General features: G+C 47.5%; 7 protein-coding genes across 8 annotated transcripts in view; 4 read left to right on the forward strand and 3 right to left on the reverse strand.

The window, feature by feature from the left end:
• Positions 1-1,240: 1,240 nt before the first annotated feature.
• Positions 1,241-3,821, reverse strand: CNBD3150 (hypothetical protein; the record flags this gene model as incomplete). Its single annotated transcript, XM_770814.1, has 12 exons — positions 1,241-1,270; positions 1,335-1,420; positions 1,479-1,554; positions 1,614-1,775; positions 1,840-2,112; positions 2,173-2,541; positions 2,651-2,677; positions 2,721-2,745; positions 2,793-3,001; positions 3,062-3,533; positions 3,587-3,740; positions 3,791-3,821. The coding sequence occupies 12 exons, from the start codon at positions 3,819-3,821 to the stop codon at positions 1,241-1,243; spliced, it is 1,914 nt and encodes a 637-aa protein (XP_775907.1).
• A 240-nt stretch (positions 3,822-4,061) lies between these two features.
• On the forward strand, positions 4,062-9,464 carry CNBD3160 (hypothetical protein; the record flags this gene model as incomplete). Its single annotated transcript, XM_770815.1, has 12 exons — positions 4,062-4,368; positions 4,442-5,478; positions 5,539-6,015; positions 6,068-7,339; positions 7,396-7,555; positions 7,609-7,726; positions 7,787-8,213; positions 8,272-8,592; positions 8,644-8,678; positions 8,733-8,779; positions 8,833-9,132; positions 9,187-9,464. The coding sequence occupies 12 exons, from the start codon at positions 4,062-4,064 to the stop codon at positions 9,462-9,464; spliced, it is 4,779 nt and encodes a 1,592-aa protein (XP_775908.1).
• A 678-nt stretch (positions 9,465-10,142) lies between these two features.
• On the forward strand, positions 10,143-10,577 carry CNBD3170 (hypothetical protein; the record flags this gene model as incomplete). The annotated part of the gene is made up of 3 exons (XM_770816.1): positions 10,143-10,144; positions 10,200-10,411; positions 10,465-10,577. Coding segments are annotated over 3 exons (327 nt in total).
• A 1,007-nt stretch (positions 10,578-11,584) lies between these two features.
• Positions 11,585-16,362, reverse strand: CNBD3180 (hypothetical protein; the record flags this gene model as incomplete). Its single annotated transcript, XM_770817.1, has 13 exons — positions 11,585-11,644; positions 11,707-11,865; positions 11,917-13,281; positions 13,342-13,496; positions 13,538-13,870; positions 13,911-14,066; positions 14,119-14,356; positions 14,400-14,562; positions 14,605-14,806; positions 14,854-15,118; positions 15,163-15,338; positions 15,606-16,009; positions 16,076-16,362. The coding sequence occupies 13 exons, from the start codon at positions 16,360-16,362 to the stop codon at positions 11,585-11,587; spliced, it is 3,963 nt and encodes a 1,320-aa protein (XP_775910.1).
• Positions 16,363-16,825: 463 nt separating this feature from the next.
• Positions 16,826-18,504, forward strand: CNBD3190 (hypothetical protein; the record flags this gene model as incomplete). 2 transcript variants are annotated; one of them, XM_770819.1, is made up of 7 exons in its annotated part: positions 16,826-16,854; positions 16,927-16,959; positions 17,018-17,088; positions 17,153-17,289; positions 17,337-17,415; positions 17,477-18,010; positions 18,167-18,504. In XM_770819.1, 7 exons carry the CDS (start codon positions 16,826-16,828, stop codon positions 18,502-18,504), a joined length of 1,221 nt encoding a protein of 406 aa, XP_775912.1. The 2 variants fall into 2 exon arrangements, with proteins under 2 accessions (XP_775912.1, XP_775911.1); XM_770818.1 differs by having other exon boundaries at positions 17,477-18,504.
• Positions 18,505-18,645: 141 nt separating this feature from the next.
• CNBD3200 (hypothetical protein) lies at positions 18,646-19,552 on the reverse strand (the record flags this gene model as incomplete). The annotated part of the gene is made up of 5 exons (XM_770820.1): positions 18,646-18,800; positions 18,854-19,030; positions 19,085-19,245; positions 19,312-19,421; positions 19,481-19,552. The coding sequence occupies 5 exons, from the start codon at positions 19,550-19,552 to the stop codon at positions 18,646-18,648; spliced, it is 675 nt and encodes a 224-aa protein (XP_775913.1).
• Positions 19,553-19,828: 276 nt separating this feature from the next.
• CNBD3210 (hypothetical protein) overlaps positions 19,829-22,997 on the forward strand; it is a gene marked incomplete at both ends in the record, with an annotated part of 5,703 nt that continues 2,534 nt past the window's right edge. Inside the window, 7 exons of the mRNA XM_770821.1 lie at positions 19,829-20,013; positions 20,068-20,227; positions 20,284-20,654; positions 20,705-21,542; positions 21,592-22,061; positions 22,109-22,161; positions 22,213-22,997. The exon at positions 22,213-22,997 is cut by the window's right edge and continues 949 nt beyond it. Of these exons, the coding sequence (XP_775914.1) occupies positions 19,829-20,013; positions 20,068-20,227; positions 20,284-20,654; positions 20,705-21,542; positions 21,592-22,061; positions 22,109-22,161; positions 22,213-22,997 (2,862 nt within the window). The remainder of the gene's footprint in view (positions 20,014-20,067; positions 20,228-20,283; positions 20,655-20,704; positions 21,543-21,591; positions 22,062-22,108; positions 22,162-22,212) is intronic.

The following is a 22,997-nucleotide window of genomic DNA, read 5'->3' on the forward strand; positions in this document are numbered from 1 at the left end:
CAGTAAACTACTTGACAAAGCTCATACTATGGTGGCACTAATCTATGGAGGACGAGCTGGTGCTAATTGTGGGGTTATGGATCACACTTGGATCACACTCCGTATAACTGGATATCGGCTAGATTCGCCCAATCTGAGGGCTTTACAAAACGATAGTATAGCATTGAGGCTCCCCGGCTTTCAACTTCAAGCCCCAACATCGGCACATCTTTTCACTTTTACTCCACACTTGTCACATCCCCTCGCGTTGTCACGTCCACGGCACCCACCTTCCTCCCGGCACATTGATCGACTTCATGAAAGTGGCCTGTTCCATTCATCTCAATGAGCGAGATGGCAAAATGCTTAGCCCCAGCGCTCGAATATGCACGGTGACCAAAAAAAGGCAGTCCACGTATCAGACAAGGAGAAGATGTCAAGGAGAGCTGTAGAAGAGGAGAGACAATCTATATCTAAAGACGGATAGGTTGACCATTGTAGTTATCGGGAAGGATCAGATAGCTCCTAGTGAGGAGTTGTCATTAAACTAGATGCAGGGACACAGTTAACTGATGTGAGAAATTAGCGCGAATCGGCGACATGGTAGGTGTTCGTCGTTTGCTCTATTTCGCTTCGTCCACACAAATGGTAAAGCTTCAAGAAGGCATTCATTCGACCGACTCTATGGAGGCACATAAATCGATTGGAAATGATTTTGGTTCGGCGGTAATTCATTGAAGTGAGCGAAAGCCTTCCAGATTGTAGTCAACAAAAGATCCTCAGACGACGCGCGATACAACAAGGTAATCGCTTTCGACCAATTTGCGCTTCCACCAAATGAAAGATGAAGATGTACAAAGACATGCAATTGGGTCTTTGTATGCATGGGAACCGCCACCAACCTTTATTATTTTGCCGAAAATTCACTGAAGTGAGTGAAAACAATTCAAACTATTGTGGTATACCCCCTGAAGAAATAGCTTCAACTTCTCGGTCTTAAATGAGGAGTTTGATGTAAAGGTGGAGGTCAATGTTACAATTTTAGTGTAATTAAGCGCCAAACTTGGCCTTTATTAATGTAGTCTCGGGCACTCTTCTAATTTTACCCCACGTCGCAGATGTTTTTAGTTTAATGACGGAGGCACCGATATGTATCGAGACAACAGATGGCCGTTGCTTACGAAGAAAACAAAGAGTCTGAAATACATTGCTAGTACCCAACGACCCACCACTTCCTATGTCATCCTCCTTATAACGCTTATCAGAGGCCAAATCCATGTTTCTTTTGGTCCTGCAATCAACCATCGTCAGTACACTGACTGACCAGTCTAAACTGTAAGGAAGAGGATACTTACCCACGGTTCATCTCCTACGGAATACTTTTTCGGTGGCCGCTTATACGGGGCCACCTTGTCAGCGGCAACGTTGGATTGTTGCCCGTCTGGACCTTGTCAGATAAAATAAAATAAACCGGGAGTGCATTAATCCGCATGACTCACACAAGGGGAAAACGATGCCCAACTCATAGTTTTTTATACTGAGTGTTACAGGACTCTTTTTGGTGTCCAGTGTACCCTGTGATGAAAGGGTCAGGACCCTTCGTCCGATAATACCTGTTGAGAGGCTGAACTCACCCAAGCAGCTGGCGAAAAGTTGTGGCTGCCAACGTATACCCACCCTCCTATTCGGTTTTCTACTTCGTCCGGTTCCAAGGCTTTCCGCTTGCCGAGAGAGGTTGAAGACGGAGTCTGCGATGAAGGCGTTTCGGCTTTAGGATGGAATATAGCTATCATCATCTACACACATTCTCAGTTCTCCGTTACAAACAATTGACTCTTTGACATGGATACCAATGCTTACCTTGGCATGCATGAGGATACCTCCCCTTTTCGAGTTGGAGTCGTAAAACAAATACTTCGTATTGGCATTCCAACCCTTGCCTGCAAAAATTGTACCTCCTCCGTCTCTCCCTCCTACTGAACTGTCGACCGTACTGAGAGAGGGAAATATAATTTTAATTGGGGGCCAGGAAGATGGTTTAGAATTAGTCACGAGGGAGGAGACCTTTTTGCCAGTGCAAAAAGAATAAAAATTATGGAGCCAATTTAGGCTGTACTGGCCCAATGAAGACCCCTAGATTAAAAGAAAGTAAGCAAGTCAATTGGGACGACAAGGTTCTCTATGTATCCCTACCTGATACTCAATAACCGCTTTCTGCTCTTTATCAGGCACCCATCCCTCAGTATTCAGGACGTGGCCCAATCGGCCAATTCCGAATAGGTCCACATCACCAGCCCCCGAGAGCTTCTCAGATACACTGATCACTGTTCTGAATCTGACTTTTCCCCAATCCCAGCGCCGTAAGTCTGAAAAATCATTCTGTCCGGAAAACGGAATTCGGTTTCCCTGGGGATGGTTCTTTGATAGGAGCGTCAGAGCGGAATCGACACCAATGTGTTTGAAAAGTGTACGGAACTGCAGGGCTAGGTCATGGGTGGGAGCGTCGGCAGATAACCCTTGTATTGGGGTATTAAGAGGGAGAAAGTCCTGGACAAAGACGGACTGCACATAAGTTAGCACACATATTGAAAGTGAAGAAGAAAACCTAGTCACTCGCGTTTTCGATCATGGACCAGTCGTATGGAACTAGATTGGCTGTTGAGATACATACACGAAGTCTACCAGTCTTGTAAAAGATCTGCAAGGAATGTCAGGCTTTGAAACACCAAACCAGGACGTACCCAAAAGAATTTCATGTGCATGGTGCTGAATTTTCTTCATCAGCAAGTGTTTGTACCTTACCCTAAACTCACCCCCAATTATCTTTCATATCGGGATAACACCAGACTTCACCGTTCAATTGGCTTGCAACTTTTCCATTCAAACGATGGCGAAGATCCTTGGGATACGGGCGTATCATTACAACAGGGACATCAACGGGATCTGGGAGAATCCCTGCCTCGTTTAACCATGAATCATCGATGCAGTATGCTGATGTGATGATAAGCGAGATTTGGGAATGCTTATCAATGGTCGGTCATCAGTGACTGCTGTATAAGCAAGGAATGGTATTAATACTTACGTCGCCTACTACATGGGTGAGAGAAAATGTTGGCTGACGAATATTCCCGATAGGGCCCTCGCTCGCCCACATGTTTCCGGTATGTCTTAACTCCCCTTCCAGATAATATTCCCCAGCTGCATCTCTGGGAAATGGAGCAGTCCCTTGGAAAGGATGGGCACCGGTAGGAGGAGGCCATTGTGCTGAAGCAGCTTTTCTAGCTTGTGGGAGTCGAGGGGTCGTCTGTTCGAATGTGGATATACCTTCTCTGCGCGACTGTTCGGCTTCGCTCTTCTCACGTGCAGCTTGTCTCTGCAAACGCTCCTTATTCATCTGAGCCCGATCGTAGGTTTGACTTCCTACCCTGAGTGATGAAGGAACCTCTACCACAGGGGCAACGACCGGAATAGCAAGAGAGGCAACCGGCTGCTGGCTCACTGTGGCCTCCGGATTAGCTGAAGGTCCAGCTTCAGCCAGTGATGCCGCAATAGCTCTATGGTGACATCATATAAACGATTTTGAAGCAAAGTCTGTAAGGTGACTCACTCTGCAAGCATGTGTTTCTCGTCATCTGGAGTTTCTTCTCTCCTTGCTCTCTTTGTTTCTCTCGCTTCTGCCTGTGATAGAGCTATAGCGATCCTGAGCTGTTCATCGTCTTCGTCGTCATGGTCGACGGACTGCTGATTGCTCCTAATCGGATCTAATCAGGAGGTGGCGCTCGGAAGCCCAGGGCAGGGACAGAGTACATACCGTGGCAGAGGGGCCCAAGGGGGCTGTTCATCGCTGCCCATGGTTGCCTGAAGTGTGACTATACTACTTGCCTTCGTCTTAAAGGCAGTTTTGGTAAACATGAAGATGGGCAGCAAACAAGTGGTGACGTCAGGGGTAAATGACGTGTGATTACAGCTGCCGACTGAAGAAGAAGAGGTGGAGAAGATGTCGGAATGACATATATCTGCTTTTTTCTGTGCGTGCTCTGCTTTTCTGTGCATGACCCAGGGCCTGTCCTCCCACGTCCAACATGACTTCCCCGCCAACCCCGCCGCCCATCCCTGACAACATCCCCTCCGCCATCTCCGTCTCCCGCCCCACAGCGGTCGGCCCACAACGTCCCCTCCGCATCCCAGACCAGGAGCGGAACACCATTCCTCCGCCTCAGAATCCTCAAGACGGGCAGCAACCCCCAGAACCCTCCAACTACGACTACACCGAGAATGCGCCGCAGGCCGTAGTTGATGCCGTCGCCATTGAGAGGGCAAAGCGAGAGCAGGAGGGCCCTCCGGAAATGATGGTCGGCAGCTGGACTAGCTGGGCAGGGAGTGACAACGGTGTGTTCCATCTGCACCATTCTTGTCCTCATGTGGTAAAAATGTCTAATGGATGCGTCTTATTGAATTGTAGCTGACACGGGTATATTTCCCTCTTCCATCACTCGCTCGCATATGCGTGTCGGATCCCGCAGAACTTCTATTGCGTCCCGCCACTCTGTCGCATCCATAGCGCGTCCACCTAGTGTGTTCCGACGTCAGGGATCCTCGCAGATTGATCTCGTTCAGTCCCCAGGCTCAGCCGTCTTTGCTTTTGACGCTGCTGAAGACGAAACCACCGCTGAACATGGCGCGTATCATCGACGTATATCGAGTCGAAGGGATTCACGGCGCTGGGGAAGACGGGACTCTAGTGCTCAGCCCGGAAGCTATTTCTCGTCTCGGGAGCATGATCGTGGTCGGGAAGATGAAGGTCGATTTTCTGATGAGGAAGAGGATTTTGAGCCCCAACCGGTTAGTCCCCAGCGGCCATCGACGACGGCGCTAGGAAGAATCGCGTCATTTATCGGGCTCACTCGACACGACACCGAAGACGAAGAGGCTGCCCTGGTTCATTCTGTTGATGAACTCCGACGGAGATCATCTTCGAGAAGCAGAAGCAGGTCGCGAAGAGCTTCATCTGGATCACGGAGCTATGCCCGGTCCCCGAGCCCATCACCAAGCGAAGAAGACTGGGAGTACGGGGAGGACGACTACATGGACTCTTATGGTGAAGATGGCGAAGGTTATTCCTCCTCTTTGGCAGATGACACCTCCCTCCCTCCTCAATCTCGTCCAACTTCTCCCTCAATACCGCTTGTGCCATCAGCCACAGATGGTATCTTTGGTGAGCCTCACGTGCGACTCAATGATCTGGTCGAGCCTAGAGACTTTGTCAGCGTCGCGGTCCCTTCACGGCAGACCATCGTCTTGCCAGATGAAGATCTCTCAATCCGCTTTACTTGCTACAGGACAGATCCATTTAGAAACATCTTGTGGTGGCTAGGGTGCATTTTGACGCTGGGGGCTCTCGGCTTGCTGGGCAGATGGATGCCCAAGATCTGGGTCAAATTTCTCGGAAAAGAGACGTCATTTGAAGAAGCCAAGGAGGGTAGTTGGCTCGTTGTTGAAGTGAGTAGCTTGGTCATAATCCGTAAAATTCGTCTTTCTCATGCCTTTGACCCGTTCTAGACTCCTTATGGAGACCTTCATGTCATTCCATTACACATAGTTCCCTATCCTTATCCTCTTTCGACCGTCTTTCCACAATCAATTCCTCCTCCTGCTTCCGCCACTTCTGCCAATGGCTATTTCGGTCTATCGTCAAGCAGCACCCCGGCTCAACCCCTTCATTCTTTGAACGGGGAACCGGCGGGTGGTGTCGGTGGTGCCAAAGACCTCATGTCCGACGTGGAGCCTGGCAAGACAGTCTGGGAAGAGACCACTGGTCTTTTGAAAATTATGGAGTACAGATACACGAAATTCGCTTTAGACCCCTCAGCGGGGAGATGGGCGATGATTAGAGATTGGAGAGATCCAAAGTGGACTTCTAGCAGGGCAGTGGCTCAGGGCCTCGACAGTGCAGTGCGAAAGCAAAGATTGGTACTGATGGGGGAAAACATAATCGATATCGCCTCGAAATCGGTTGTGGGTCTTCTTGTAGATGAGGTAAGCACTCCAATCATCCTGATTATACGTTTCTCACGTGCGATTTTCGCAGGTCTTGCATCCATTTTACGTCTTCCAAATCGCTTCAATTATTCTCTGGTCCCTTGACGACTACTACTATTATGCCTTCGCCATCGCTTTGATCAGTATCACCAGCATCATGTCGACCTTAATAGAAACCAAACGCACTATCGAACGTATGCGCGAGATGTCTCGATTCCACTGCGACATCAAAGTACTCATCGATGGTGAATGGGTTATGAAAGACTGCTCTGAGCTTGTACCCGGAGATATCTTTGACTCGTCTGATCCGAATCTCAGTGTCTTTCCCTGTGACGCTCTGTTGCTTTCTGGAGACGCAATCGTCAATGAATCAATGTTGACTGGTGAGTCTGTTCCGGTCAGCAAAATCCCGGCCAAGGACGAGACTTTGCGAGCCCTTTCCCGTGAATCTAAGCAAGGATCGTCCGAGATCGATTCAGACCTAGCCAAGCATTATCTGTTTTCTGGAACCAAGATAATAAGGGTTAGAGCTGGCGCGAAACCGGTTTGGGCCCCGAAAAGTGAATCTTCTATTGCTTTGGCAATGGTGACACGAACAGGCTTCAACACCACAAAAGGGGCCTTGGTGCGGTCGATGCTCTTCCCTAAACCTATGGGATTCAAGTTTTATCGTGACTCGATGAACTTTATTGGCGTCCTGGCAATCATAGCTGGTTTCGGATTTGCCATATCAGCTGTTCAATTCGTCCGGATCGGTATCCACTGGCATACCATTATGCTTCGAGCTTTAGATCTCATCACAATCGTCGTCCCCCCTGCTCTTCCCGCAACCCTCACCATCGGCACCACTTTCGCTATCGATCGATTGAGAAAGAGCGGCATCTTCTGTATCTCACCTAACCGGGTCAACATCGGTGGCAAGATCAACGTGGTTTGCTTCGACAAAACAGGTACCCTTACCGAAGATGGATTAGACGTCTTGGGCGCGCGTACGATTGATCGACAAAACAGTCGCTTTTCCGAATTACACTCCGATATTGCAGACGTCCCCATCGAAGGCGGCGTTAACGGTAAAACTCCGCTTCTCTATGCTCTTGCTACCTGCCATGCACTCAAATTGATCGACGGCGAAATTATAGGTGATCCTCTAGACATCAAGATGTTTGAATACACTGGTTGGACCCTGGACGAGGGACAGTCTAGGCCGGTCACAAAAGGAAACGCAGAAGGAGCCAGGCCGCAAGCATTAGTGCAGACTGTTGTGAGGCCGCCAGGGACAGATCGATGGAGGATGGAGGATGCTCTCAAACAGGGATCTAAAGTAAGCTTGACAGGATATCATCCATCACAAGATTTTGACTAATTGTTGGATACCAGCACGCACATTTTTTGGAACTGGGAGTCATCCGAACCTTTGATTTTGTCTCTGCCTTGCGAAGGATGAGCGTGATTGTGAAAAGGCTCAAATCGACGTGTATGGAGGTTTATGTCAAAGGTGCCCCAGAGGTTATGCCTGAAATATGTGACCCCTCATCGTGTAAGGGAAACAGCACATCTACACTGGATACCGCTGATTGCGATTGTTTGCAGTTCCCCATGATTATGACGATATGCTTTCGTACTACACTAGAAATGGGTTCCGTGTCATCGCTATTGCTGGCAAATCCATTGAAGGTCTGACGTGGCTTAGAGCACAGAGAATGAGGCGGTATGTGCATACCATTCAGGCAGTAATACCTTAGTGCATAGCTGATTGAACGCGTTCCAGTGACGTTGCGGAGTCTGATCTCCAGTTCCTCGGTTTCATTGTTTTCGAGAACAAGCTGAAACCCGGCACAGCCCCGAACATTCACACCCTTCGTGCTGCTCATTTGGCGTGTCGTATGGTCACAGGCGACAATGTTCGTACCGCTATAAGCGTGGCTCGCGAGTGCGGCCTCGTTTCGCATTCTGCCAGTGTCTATATACCGACTTTTATTCCTGGTACGGGCGTCCACGATGAGGCGAGGCTAGACTGGTCTAGCGTCGACGATGACAGGTTGAAGCTAGATGAATGGACCTTAAAACCGTTGACTAATCAAGTTGGTGTCGCGATGGATACGGCGGAGGCGGAAATGCATGATTACCAGTTGGCGTTGACAGGAGATGTGTTCAGGTGGATGCTGGAGTATGCAGAGTTTGAAACGATGGAAAGAGTGAGTTGGGGTCTTATGGCCATCTGTGAAATCTGGAGACTGATTTACAATGCCACAGATGTTGGTTAAGGGCGTGATATTCGCCCGCATGTCTCCTGATGAGAAGGCTGAATTGGTTGAACGTCTTCAATCTTTGGGCTATACGGTCGCCTTCTGCGGTGATGGTGCAAATGATTGCGGCGCTTTGAAAGCCGCCGATGTTGGCGTGTCCTTATCGGAAGCAGAAGCATCAGTAGCCGCCCCGTTCACCAGTCAAATACCAGACATCAGCTGTATGGTAGAAATCATCAAAGAAGGCAGAGCGGCACTTGTCACAAGTTTCAGCTGTTTCAAATACATGGCGCTGTATTCGATGATTCAGTTTATGACGGTTACTCTGGTAAGGAAACGGAGATTTGTTATTTGAACCGGACACTAACGAACAACTCAGCTCTATTCTTTTGCATCAAGTCTTGGCGATTTCCAGTGTGTATCCGGGCTAAACCGAGCCTTTTTGTTTTTACTGATTCTGATTATTAGGTTTTTGTATATTGACCTTTTCATTATTATCCCCATCGCTGTGACTAGTGAGTTATACGTCTTGGTCCCGGATGATTTGAAAGCTCAGATGTGTTCAAAGTGGGCCGTACCCTCCCGTATCCAAAAATCCACCCTAAGCGACCAACCGCAAGCCTGGTGTCGAGAAAGGTCTTGATCAGTATTATCGGTCAAATTTTGATAAATGCCGCAATCCAAGTCTTTGTTTTCGTCTGGGTACGAAAACAGCCGTGGTATACAAAGCCTGATACCGACGTGGATAAACTGGAAACGTTCAACTTCGAGAATTCTGCACTTTTCCTCGTTTCTTGTTTCCAGTACATCCTTGTGGCTGGAGTATTCAGTGTTGGACCGCCGTATCGCAAACCTCTATATACCAATCGTGAGTTTCAATACGTAATGACGAAGACTTAAAAAGCTGAATTGCACTTGTCAGCTTCCCTCGTAATTTGCCTCACTGTGCTTACATCCTTCAGTGCCTATATTCTTCTTTCACCTGCCGCATCAATTGCTGCCATTCTCGATATCACCGACTTGAAGTTCACCTTCAGATTACAATTGCTTGCTGTTGCAGCTGTCAACATCTTGGCGAGCTTTGCATTTGAGAGATTTGCCGAACGGCCGATCTCCAGAATGATTGTTTTTGCCAAAAGGTGGAAGGGTCGCAGAGGAAAGAGAAGAGATTATAGATTGCCGCCATCAACAGGAATTTAAGCGATAGAAACGGATTAGATGTGTTTGTCAACGCCGACTGGCCATTGTAAGCCATGTATTCTCAGGTTTCATATCTTACGTTTGGAGCGCATAATCGACGAATGAAGATACTACGACCCGTTCAAGTGATATGTAAACCACGTATTCCGTCTATATATTCAAGACTTCTGTCGCAGGGAAACCACAGAACAAGTATGGCAGCCTTTTGGCTCCTTTTCTATTCCCATCCAAAGGACAGAGGGAACGCCTTCAACTGATAAGTTGATGCCTTTGTTGCAAAGGACTGCGTATTTCCTACTGCCCACTAATACACTTGACATGTACACAGCGGACGCTGGCAAGTAGTGGTCCGTCGTACGTGATGGCTGAAGGACTTATTGCTAATCATCGGACGGACAAACGAAATACGCTTGGTCAAAGGCAGACAGAACCCTCTTTACACAAATCAAATTTAATCTCGCCTCCTGTGGTGCTCCTCCAATACATAATAGGAACAAAAGGCCCTTTCTTGGCTGTCCATGGATAAGAGCCGGACGAGGTAGTTGAAATTTATATAACCCCATCCTTCATCCTCATCTTTGTAAGGCGACATTGTTATTGGGGCTTTATGATCACTATTGGTGCGACAGGGATTTGGCCAATCCGTATACATTAGCGCTATTAACTTTAACCATCGACATGTGGGTCTTTCACTCACGGGTAGTGCTTACAATCAAGTTAACTCAACATTCGCAGGTCTCCGAGATATTACACCGTTGATGACTCACAGTGGTCAACCCCAGCCCTCTCCCTCTCGCCTGGATGGAATATGCTCCGAGTCAATGGCTCAGATGAATATATCAACCAGACTGAGGTGGATAGTATGCGACCTCTTCTAGAAATTTTTTGGAATAATTCAATCAGCTGGACGACCACATTAGGAAGCTGGACTTCAATATACTTCAACGGTTTGTAATTTTGAACTAATGAAGCTTTCGCCGAAGGCTGAATAGCCCCGCAGGAACCTCCATTTCGGCATTCGGTCTCGCCGGCCCTAACCAGGGGAAATTCACTGCTGTACTCGATGGTGAAGCAATGGGCTCATACACTGCTCAGCAGGATAACGTTGATTAGCATAATCTCCTTTATAATGCCACCAACCTACAAAACGGATACACTCATAATCTCACTTTTATAAACATTGGTAATCAACAAAGTTTTGCCTTTGACTATGCGATCATTGAAGAGTCTGTCTATAATCATATCAGGTAAGATACATCTCACGCTGAAAAGCCTTTCTGGCGTAGCATTGTTGTTCAGTGATAACACCGCAAAATCAAATAGTGTCACTACCTCCGACTCCTTTGCTATAACTATTGCCAAGGCAACCATTGAGCCTTCACCATCTTTTGATGATACGACGACAGCAGTGGCTGCTCAAAGTTCTTCAGCTCAGCTTTCCGCGCTCTCTCAAGGAACATATCATGTAAAATGGAATGGTGCTATGTACTTTGTCGTCATTTTCTCTTCGATCATGGGAGCCGCATTACTTTTGTGGTTAAGTCAACTCATCGTGAAAAGGAGACTAAGGAAGAAAGAAAGGGAGTCTACACGGCGTCTTGTTGGTGGTATCTTTCAATTGCCCAGGGGCTCGGAAAAGAAGTGGTCGGAAGCGGAAAGATGCGAAGCGGGAGAAAGAAGCGACATAATCGCTTTTGACGAAAGTAGATTCAAGAGAACGACAAAGTTATTGGAGGCTCTTAGAGGGAAGAATATTAGTCATCCGACTGAAACTGGTGAAGGCGGGGGTATGGGGTGAAGGAAGAGACAATGTTGTAACACCAGTAGGCTGCTATGATATAACTGGTCATTGCAATCAAATGGACAATGGAAAGTGATAATTGTGGGTATACAGCCAAGATTTTTCATACGCATCTTTATATATAAGAAGATCTAATAGCAGTGTCCAAATATGTAGTTGAAATTTTATGCCTCATGGTTCATCGACAGCTTTGGTGCGGTCATAATATATAGTAATTCATGACAGACTTCTCAAATATACATGAGATGGTTGCTTGGAAGCAAATTCAACATGGCCTGCGTGTCACCCTCAAATCTCTGATCATTTTGATCAATATTTATCAGAAGTCGACGTCCTTTGAGCCGTCTAGCATTTCTCTCAATATATCGTTGAATCTAGCCTGGTAACTTGTAATCAGATTTCAACCGACGGGTCGGATATAGCGAACTTTTGACTACGTACAGTAGTAATTTGACCCCATATGGGTCCTAGTTGCTCCATACGCTCGTCTTCAGTCATCTCATAAGCTAGCCTTTCTGCACCACCATAGGCGGCGAGAGCGTATCGCGCGCCGAATGTGTTAATACCAAACATTTCCACCATAGTATTTTCATGTTCTACCTATATTTCGTTCAGTCAAAATGCAAAACACAGTGTCGGCTCTTCACTTACGATAGGCTCGTGGCCAATCCATTCCCGTCCTTTATATTGCAAATAACCCTCTTCTCCCATATTCTCTCTGAGCCGTTCCTCGTCTTCTCGCAAAACTTTTGACACACTATCGGCTATCTCTCCTGCCCCTTTGTACGCAAACACAATATCCAGCTCACCGATGATATCGTTCATACTCCAGGCAGCCTTTTTACCCCTGCTGAGAGATCCCAAGGCATGAATTACGGCTGTCCCGAGTGGGTTAAAATTGTTACTTGCTACTGCGTATCGTTCTGAGGCAGCATACGAGATTGTTTCAAACACCAAAATTACCCGCTGGTAATATGTGGCCACAAGTTTGAGCTCTTCGAGGAGTCCGACATGAATATCAGGTAATGAAGATAGAGGTCTGAAAACAAGAGCAATGGTAGGAGATATCACAAGGTCAGCTCCTTGTAATGACGGAAAACTGTCAAGCAAGCAAAAACCTCTGGATTCAAGCATTCGGATGAGGGGTCGGTTTTGGAAAAGGCTCACAGCCGCCATTATGGGCATGGGCGTCTCGAATGATTGTGTTTGCGCTGCGCTTGTCTGGATAAACCATTCAGGATTGGTTAAGAGAGGATCTAATCTCCAATCCATCGGCTCCTTTTCCTCGAATATCGGTGAGAGGCTCTGGTTTGAAGGGAATTTATAGGTGGGTTCTTGCTCCTCTGTGAGTAGATGATCTAGTTTTTGAAGATGCAAAAAGCCTTTGATAGTCGACAGGTCGTACTTGTCGTCTCGGGGTATCGCGTCGAGCAGTGTCGAAGATGTCCCTTGAATGTTTCTGATCACTGCTTGGCCACGAGTTCCCCCCCTTGAAGTTATGATATCAATGATATCATTCAACGTTGCCTCCTGATTATTAGACTGAAGGACATCCTTCATCTTTGTTTTCTTGCGCAAATTCACCCTCATTGCTTTTTCCGGGCTATCATTAGCAGCTGTTGGCTTTTGTGGTAAATTCGAGCCATCTTCAAACAATTCATCCACTTCATCGGGATCCCTTTGTGGAACTTCCTTCCTTTTTTTCCGTGGAGTTGAGGTAAGTGCCAGTGAGGGCGCCAGGAGCGACTCGCCTGATTTGACATCCCCGGCAGGCTCCTGTAATTTGTCCACATCTTGAATGGTCAACCATCTTGGCCTTGCCGGCGTCATACTCTTGGGTGAACGTTCAACCAATTTTCGCAGACTCGTTTCGCTTGGGTGAGGTATGGTCTGGGGAAGCAAATCAGCAGGTGGAAAGGTTAAGCTTTGAGGTAAATCATTTCCCATAGGAGGGACTTTTGCTCCATTTTCAATGAGCGCAGCGTCATTAGTCGTTGAAAAGGGGCTCCAATGGAGCTAATGTGGGGGGTGTTTGGGTTAGCAACACGGGTTGCAGACTGAGGTGATTTGATTTACCTCGCTAGCCAAAGCCGTGTTTAACCCAGGGTACTTTATGAACATCTGTTTGTCCGCCTCCAGTCCCTTGTTTCGTGAGCTTTCCAGTAGCTCACAAAAGGACTTCGGCAAGTCATTCGAAGGGTCACCGTAAGCTTCATACTTTATATTTAATACTATTTGCCAGTCAGCTGAAGCCCAGTCAAGCTTAGCTCACCTCGCATGTGACTGGTTTTAGAAGTGTCCAGCTGCTCTTCCATGGCATAAGCCAGAGCTTCTTCTTCAGCTTTTCCGTGGCTACCGTTTCCATTCATGCGAACTTGTGTATCCTCATTCGCAAGTAAATCATAGAAGATACGAGCCTCAAAGGGTCTATCCACATCTTCATCGTCGTCTTTGAATGAGCAGCTTTGGACAGCAGCCTCTGATCTAACTTCGAAAGAGCGGACTTGTGTTGGCGGGGACGGATTCTCCACCGGTGTGAAAAGATCATTGATACTACCCGAGTTCATGTAGGGAGAATTTACCCTAGCAGGCATGAAAGGCAGCTCTGGAGAGGACATTAGAATTTATCTGAAGGTTAGACTTACCCAAACGAGGATCTTGGTCCCAAGGCATTTTTGATTTTCGCTCGACCGTTGCAGGAGGTGACATTGGTAACTGATTATATCTCTGCGATACAGAAGCTCGTATACGAGAATACTTATTGACACTGTTAGGTGTCAGAGGTGGGAAAGGGACACCATCTTTTTACAACAAATGAGCCCAAGACTAGCAGAACACGCGTTAAATACCAACCGAAGTCGTCCAGGTTTTTCAAGCTTAATGCCTCTTCCACAAAATCGTTACTGTCTTCCATGGCCCACCCTCGATTCGAGCCTTGGGTGATGGCACCTGTAGGTATGGGAAGTTTGAGGCCACTGGCGTCCGTTGGTGCTACCAGTTGCTCGATGTCTTTAAATGTGTGCAGCTGGTTAGGACCTGGGTTGGTGAGACAACGTGGAAAAAGCTTGGGAGAAAGAGGTTCAGGCAAATGCTGGTAGCACATGAGCTTGACTCATTATTACGTCCTCCCTTACCTGGAACTTCGCTTTGGTATCCTTTTCCCATTTATCCCATATAGCACTTTGAAGTGATGTTCCATCGGCACCTCTCAAGGGATTTTGCAGCTTGTACTCCAATGTCCTCACCATATCAGCGGCTTTTTTCAAATCTTTTTTTGCAAAGTTTAGGTGCAAATGTCTAACGGTTATCAGCTAAGTCGACAGATGCGCTGTAACGTACAAAGCGTCTGCTTCCTCTATCTTCCTCTCTTTTGGCATTGGGTTTTTAAGGTTGACTAGGAAACGAAAAGCACCTTCTTCACCGAGATCAGCATATTCTTTAGGACCGACATTGCCTCCTTGATCGAAAGAAGGTGTCTCGCGCATTGCCGTGGCAGTCATAAGTACATCCTGGGAATGAAGATAAGAAGGAAATGGCTGGTCTGCATTGAATCAATGATTTGAAAGTAGAACAAAAATAAACTCTTACCTACTGCGCGTAATGTCATCCTTTCTGCTGGCCCCTTGGCTCTGGCTTCTTTATGCCTACTAACTACTTCCTGCCGCAAGCGGTCTTTCATCCTCTTATCTGCTTCCAAAGACTGTTTACGAGTCTCAAAATGATCGTGGACATGGTACTTGTTCTGTGAAGAAGCATTAAGCCATTCCCCAAAACGAATGAAAGGGTCTTCATCGCGGGGACCAAAGGTCTCAGGGAAGATTGTCGTATCTAAGAGAGCGAATTGATCAAACACCTGAAAAACAAGTTGAGCCAGGAAGTGGAGATAACGAGACGCACCCGAGCTGCGGTATCTTCCATCCAAGCCACATATTCTACGCCGACGGTGTGGCGAAGATCTATGATGGCTCTGTGGTAGATGCTCTGTCGTATTTCCGGAGGCGTCAGCTGAATATCAGTAGAGGGCATCGTAAGTAAAAGTGCGAAAGTGCGAATGATTAGAAAGCAAGTGAGACCTGGAGAAGAAGAAAGTGGGAGAAAGAGAAATGGATGGGAGGACAACGACAAGATCGCTCGAGGGGTCTGTGCGTTAGCTGCTTCCTTCCTTCCTGCCTTGTTTCTTTCCTTCCTACTTGCATTCGGTCCAGTCAGCTATGTACCCTCCTTTGGCCGAGTTCCGCCACCGACGCCGACGTCAGTCAATATCCTCGCCCTCTTTTCCCCGCCCCTCTCTCGCAGCCAGCTCAGCGCATCCCCTACCTTTTCCACTTCCACCCACTCACCCCGACCCCTTCCTCCACGTGCGCCCTCTTCTCTTCCTCTCCTCTCCGCCTCTTGCTCTTTCTCCTCCGGAATGGGCTCGGGGCCCATCTTCACCCGCAATGCGAGCCAATTCCATGATTTGATTTCTCGTATCCATTCCATCAGATCAGCCTCATCCCCTATAGCATACATGACGCCTGGGTGCCCAATTTTGGAGAAGCCAATGAGTGACAATGTCGAGGAAAGAGAGACGATATTTTTGCGCTTGGTGGTGGAAAGCAAGTGGTGCGAAACTAATAAGGCATGATAAGGAATGGAGGACGTAATTGTTTCGGAAGGGGTGGAAGGTGAGAGAGAAGGCGACATTGCCGAGGGAGTGAGCAATGAAAGAAATTGGGTTGTAAGGATTTGATAAAGCGGATACCTGAAGCCAGCCAGAATGAATAATTTGTTCCTGCTATTCAGAGGGCATAGGAACGAAAACACTTACTCCTGAGCATCGTCCCAATCAAGCATCTTTTCATCGACCCACTTTTTCAACCCTAGCGCCTCGTCTCTCCCCATACTGTTTCCTTTCATTTCCACTTTAACACTTCCCTTTTTTGGATAATCTTCATGTATCTCAACATGCATGGATCGACCACTATCCGAGTTGGTTATATCAAACTCCTGTGGATATAGACCAGTAGCCGATAGACAATGCAATGATTCAGCAGGAAGAAGTGAAGCAGAGATCAACTCCAATTCAGTGGAGATGTTATCTTCCGGGGTAATCATATTATTAGGGACTGCACGGACATGTCGGTGTACGATGTTTTGGACAGAGAAAGCCAAAGACACTAGATGCGGCTTTCTGTAGGAAGTGATCTAGGCGAGAAGTGATGTATCGTACTCCTTGATTACTGCAGTCGTGAGGCGTAAGTCCTATTTGTACGTTGGGTTTAATAAGTGGCGCTTTTAGTCTGGACTATTTGACGTTGTTGTATTCACAAATAGTCAAGTGGAAGCCATACAAAGTAGAAGTGTGTTGCACCACATAATGACCATGTATGCGATCTCATTTGCTTTACAGGCCGGCGGCCGGCGCGGCTCAGGATGATGTTCTCGTATGACATCTTCTGTCGTCGTATAGGACTTACAACCTGCTATAGCACTGCATGCCTGATACAACCCTGCAAATATATCATTCCTCTGATAAACTTAGTGTCCTATAATCTAAAGCCAGTCGACCAGGCAGACCATGGATAGCGCCACTGCAGGCCTCGACGCGTAAGCCGCAATCCTTGTTTTCCTCCTTATCAGACACATCAACTAAGATATCCATGATATCATGGCTTGCAGGCAGTTCAATCGCGCTGTGGACATAGTACAGAGGTCCGTGTTTTGAAAACGCTGCTTGATCTTATGCTGTCAGCCTAACATATCTTTATAGTCTCCCGAAGGGTGGCACCATACAGACAACCTACGAAGACAAGCTATGGCTATACTCACTTTACAAGCAAGGTGCGCTGAACATACTTCTCTTGAACCTCTCTATGTGTATGCTGACTCATAGTACACGTGCCAGCTATCGAAGGTGATGTTGCAGTCCCCCGCCCTGGTATGCTTGATCTTTTAGGCAAAGCAAAATGGGATGCATGGAACAGGCAGAAGGGGATCGATAAGCCTCAGGCAAAAAGGCTTTATGTCAGTGCCCTTGTCAAAGTTGGTAATGCTTGCTCTCGCCAAACGAGCATCACTGATCCAAGTAGATTTTAAGGAAATGTGCCGATGCTAAAGATGTTCAAAGATACTTGCAGATCCTGGAGCACGAGAGCGGGTATGAATACCGTGAGTTGTTTTCCCACAGGTGAATGCTGGCAAATATGCTCAGACATGATGGTGCCAGCAGCTCTGCATATTCCATCATGCCCTGCGTCACCCGCATCATCTGCCTCCTCATATCACTCCTCTCAGGCTTCTCCCGCCCTACTTCCTCAGTCCAGTAACTCGCCAATTGTTCCCCCACACGACATATCTCCTTTAACCCCATCACTACCGCCGCCAGACGATGCGCCCAATTTTATACCTCCCTCATCTCACCATTCACGCAATCCGCCTTCATTGTCTTCTATGCAAGAACAGAGGAATGAAGTACTTGATGCCGTCGGTAGAACAGGTAGAGATGGGAACATGAGGGATCAAAGGCCATCAAGCGCACAGAATCTAACGAGTGAAAGCCAGATACATGCTGCAATGCCGCTAGATAGGATTACAGGTATAGAGAGAGAGGCCGTATCCGGTAAATCCGGTTCGGTTCACTCCCCAAGGCGACAACGACGCGATTCCCAAGCCTCGGCTCGATTAGCAAGTCCCTTGCCCCATCCAACTGTGGGCAGCAGAGATTTCTTAGGCACCCCGGAAACCATAAGCTCTCCTTTTCTGGGTCTCAATCAACCAACACCTATGTATTCTCGTCGCCCGGGATCGACTTCTACTTTCTCCAACTCTCAAGCAACCAACATTCCGTATACTTTGCAGCAAATCCAGACTTCGTTGACAGCGCTGCATGAGAGGCTCTCCACTTTGGAGAGAACTCAAGCCCTCATTTTGAGGAGGGATGAAAGGAGAAAGAGCTGGTTTTCTTGGGAGGGACATGAGAGCGAGGAGCTTGATAACTGTGAGAATGATCAAGCCAAGGAAATGTGGGGTAGAACAGGGGTGACAACGGTTACCAAGGTTAACGCAAAAAAGAAATCTATTTCAATGAGGGTTTTATGGTTTCTAGTGAAAACGTTGAGACGTGCCCTGATGGATGTTGGAATAGGAATGATGGTCACGCTCATAGTTATTATGGTGTTGAATGGAGGCTGGGGCCGGGCGCGGTGGATGATTTTGAAATACAAAGAAAGGTTGAGGAGATTCCTTACCGAGCAATGATCGAATATTCATGAAATTACCCGTGTTGTAAGAGGAGGCGAAGTCACGATATGTCATTGGTCTATGTATTACATGGAATGTTGTAAGTAGCCTCCCTGCTCGCATCGTATTGCTTTGATTGTTATAATTCGCCAGGAATGATCAGAAGAACCGCCACCATATGAACAAGATGATGAAAAAGGCAATTCCCCCTATTGGCGCCCATTTACGAATGAGTGCTTCAAGATTAATGTTTCGGGCCGCTTTGCGGTACTTGGCTGACTCTGATCGCAGGGAGGTGGAGAGCTGTGACATCCCTGCATACAGCTGTTAGGAATAAATATGGCCCGGTATGGCAAGAATGACTCACGATCAAGGCTGTCTCCTCTCCAAAGCAAATCCTCCATATTCTTAGTCATGATTTGAGTCACATCCTTGAGGTTTTCATTGAGTTGGTCAAGTCGCGAATTAGGTGCGGCAGGGCCTCCCCCTTGAGTAAGGGAGCGTGAATCGCGGTACAGCCTGGTTGTCTTGCCAATGAATGTATCTACAAAAAAGGTGTTGGTTAGGTCATGTGAGATTATTTGGATGAGAAACCCACCGAAGCCCATAAACGCATACGGTCTAGTTGCCCCGTCGATCTTATCCCCATAGCTGCGCTGGAATTCTTTTGACAGCTCATCAAGGTATGAAAAGGCCAGCTTTCTCGGATAGGAGTTGTCGCATATACACATATAAATAACCTTGTCGACTATGAGGTAGCTAATAGGTACTTATGAGATGAGGCACTATGCGAGATGGGATGATGCTGTAAGGAAACACACGCACTGAAGGGTGTAAGCACCAGATTCAATGGAGCAAGCAGGCTCAGAGTTTGCATTGAGACGTCTGAATATAAGCTTTGATTGCTGCTTGTATTCCGTCAAAGCTTTCTCGGTCTAATGGCAGCCAAGTCAGAAGAAGCAGAGGTACGATGTGGACACGAGGGAGGACTGACTGATTCGTCGTCTACACTAGCTGCGAGAGGGAGAGCGTCGTGAACCCTGAAGATTGTAGTTGACCGGACCATTCTACTGTGAGTGTGGGTTTTAGAACTGGCAGCTGGTGCTTGTGGGCAGGGCGAAGGTCCACGGTGAACTCGGTGATTCGTGCGAGACGGACATAACAGTGATGTATTATGTAAACAGTACATTGCATTACATAATATGCGGCCGGGTGCAAAAGTTTGTCTTGCCTTGTCTCTGCCCGAACTTGTACTGCAACGAACGTATCCTTGAATATCTATATCCTTCTCCAAAAAGCGACGGGCCCCTTCATCTTACTCGCTCGTCGCACACTATACACCATGGACATCTCGCACTCAATTCATTCCGAAGTATCCTCCCTCTCTTTTTCCTTCCTCTCCGCAGATGACATCAAAGCCATCTCGGTCAAAAAGGTTGACAACCCTATCTTGCTTGACAACCTCAATCTCCCTACCAGAGGTGGTCTGTATGACCCCAAACTTGGCCCCATGGGCTCTAGAGACCTGTGAGTTTGTCTGAACTGTACTGCATCATTTTTTGCTCATTTATCGTCTCGTAGGTGTGAAACATGTCACCTTTCATACTTTGCCTGTCCCGGTCATTTTGGCCACATTGAGCTCCCCACGCCAGTATATCACCCGTTATTTATGAACCAGTGCTATCACTTGTTGCGTGGCGTGTGTCTCTACTGCCATCATTTTAAAATGCCCGAGATTGTCGTAAGTCCAACTCTTCGTACATACTCCCTTCACAGTTCAGGGCTCATGTAAGTTAGGCCACTTCCTACGTTGCTCGTCTCCGTCTCTTGGACGCCGGCCTCCTGACGGAGTCACACGAAGTCGCTGCTCTTTTCGACAACGCTATTGGAAAATCTTCGCGCCACAGGGATACCGATGAAGACGAGGATGCGGAAGGTGACGTTGATATGGATGCCCCGGCTCCTCAGACCATTGAATCCGCAGCCGAGTTCATGGTTAGAATCGAGGCTTACGTTTATCATCATCTCAAACTGGCCAAGCAAAATGCAGGAGGCAGCGACAGCAAAGTGGAGGACGGTTACAAAGACGGCCTCGTCTTTGAAGAACGGAAAAAGTTGCTGCACGAATTCGGGAAAAAGATCTGGAACAGGTGTACTCGATGTACCGCGTAAGTTGGACGCTTTCTGATCATGTCATTGTTCGCTGACACATCATAAGTTATGGTAACACCTTCCGTAAAGAAAAGGCCATTAAAATCATTGAGTACGATCTCACTCCAAAGCAAAAACTCGCCAATAAATTGTCCAATCTTCGTCGCCCCGATGTCTTGGCTGCTTCTGGCAAATATTCATCCAAGCAACGACGTTCGGAGGGTGATATCGACGAAGGTATCGAAATGGACAGCGACAAGTCCAGCGTTTCTGAAGGAGAAGGCGAGTCCTTGGATGAAGAAGAAGAAGAGGAGCAAGACGTTGGGCAAACAGTGGCCAAAACTGCAAGTGGTCAAGTCAAGGGTACTCGAGGTCGTCACGAGCGTGTCATGTCTCCTGCGGAAGTCCGTGCCCATCTTCGTCTTCTTTTTGATAAGGAGCCCAGAATTTGTCGCTTGATCTATGGCAGACATGGCAACCCGGCAGCCCTTTCCTCCGTTGCCCCTCCCCCTCTTGCAGACATGTTTTTCATGGAAGTGGTCCCGGTCACTCCTACTCGTTTCCGACCTGCTGCCAGAATGGGTGACGAACTTTTTGAGAACAGCCAGAACTCTCTTCTCACGGCGGTTTTGAGTACCTGTCAACGAATTCAAAAGCTCAATCAAGATCTGATCAATCAAGCTAAGGCGGAGCGAGGCGAGCATGTCCTTGATGCCGTAGCTAAAGCCCAAGGCGGGCGGACGTTTGAGCTCTTGCTTGAGGCTTTAATCAAGCTCCAGCACGATGTTAACAGTTTTGTTGACAGCACTAAAAATCCGGCAGTCATGAGGCAGGGTAAGTTGCCACCACCTGGTGTCAAGCAGCTTTTGGAGAAGAAGGAGGGTTTGTTCAGGAAACATATGATGGTAAGTGATTCCACCTGTTTCAAATGAGTATCGTATTAACATCATGCAGGGCAAGCGAGTCAACTATGCCGCCCGATCTGTCATATCTCCCGACATCAATATCGAAACCAACGAAATCGGTATCCCTCCTGTCTTCGCAAAGAAGCTCACGTATCCCGAACCTGTTACTCAACAGAATGTCGCTGAACTCCGTCAACTTGTAATCAATGGTCCTAAAATTCATCCTGGTGCAGCCCTTGTTCAGAACGAGGATGGTACCCAGATTTCTCTCGATAAATTGACTCTCGACCAAAGAATTTCTCTCGCTAACCAGCTGTTGACGCCTCAAGGGAGCGAAGACAACATTGGAGCCGCCAGTATTGGCCCAGCTGCTAAGAACAAAAAGGTGTACAGGCATATCAGGGACGGTGACATCGTCATTCTCAACCGACAACCAACTCTGCACAAGCCTTCAATGATGTGCCATCGCGTCAAAGTCCTGTTGGGAGAGAAAACGATCAGAATGCACTATGCCAACTGGTAAGGTTAACAGCATTTTTGAGTGACTCTATCTGACCTTGATTTAGTAATTCGTACAATGCGGATTTTGATGGCGACGAGATGAACATTCACTTCCCTCGTAAGTTTCCTTTTCCTTAAATGATATGCCATTACTGACAACCTTATTCAGAAAACGAAGTCGCTAGAGCTGAAGCTCAGATGATCGCCAATACCGATAATCAATACTTGGTTCCCACATCTGGTGGTCCTCTTCGAGGTCTTATTCAAGACCACGTCGTGGCTGGTGTATGGATGTGCAACAAATCTTCCTTTTTCACACGAGAGCAATATTTCCAGCTCATTTATGGTGCCCTTCGTACCGAAAACAACTACACTGGTCGATCTCGCATAATCACCCTTCCTCCCGCCATCTTCAAGCCCAAGCCCCTTTGGACCGGTAAACAGATCATGTCTACTATTCTCACCAACCTTACTCCTTCCAATGCTAAGGGTCTTAACCTCACTTCAAGGAACAAGGTGCAAAACAAGCTTTGGAGAAGAGACGACTCTTCTGATCCTGCGATGAGTGAGGAGAATGTCATCTTCCTTGACGGTCATCTAGTCTGCGGTGTTCTCGACAAGTCACAATACGGTGCTTCCGGGTATGGTCTTGTGCACTCTGTGCATGAGCTGTATGGTCCATATATTGCCAACAGGCTGCTGGGCGTTTTATCTCGTCTTTTGACAAAGTACCTTCAACATGACGCTTTCTCATGTAGGATGGATGATTTGATTCTCACCGCTGAAGGCGAGAAAATCCGAAAGGATATCCTTGACAAGGCTTCCGGTGATGGCGCCATAGCGGCCATGAAGTACGTTGGCTTGCCTGAGGGGTCCAAGATTGAAGACCCCGATACTGCTAAGAACCTTGCCATACGATTAGAAGAAATTCTTCGAGATGATCACCTTATGGCA

The sequence above is a fragment of the Cryptococcus neoformans genome, chromosome 4 (assembly GCF_000149385.1).
Source record: "Cryptococcus neoformans var. neoformans B-3501A chromosome 4, whole genome shotgun sequence".
In the NCBI taxonomy this organism is placed as follows: domain Eukaryota; kingdom Fungi; phylum Basidiomycota; class Tremellomycetes; order Tremellales; family Cryptococcaceae; genus Cryptococcus; species Cryptococcus deneoformans.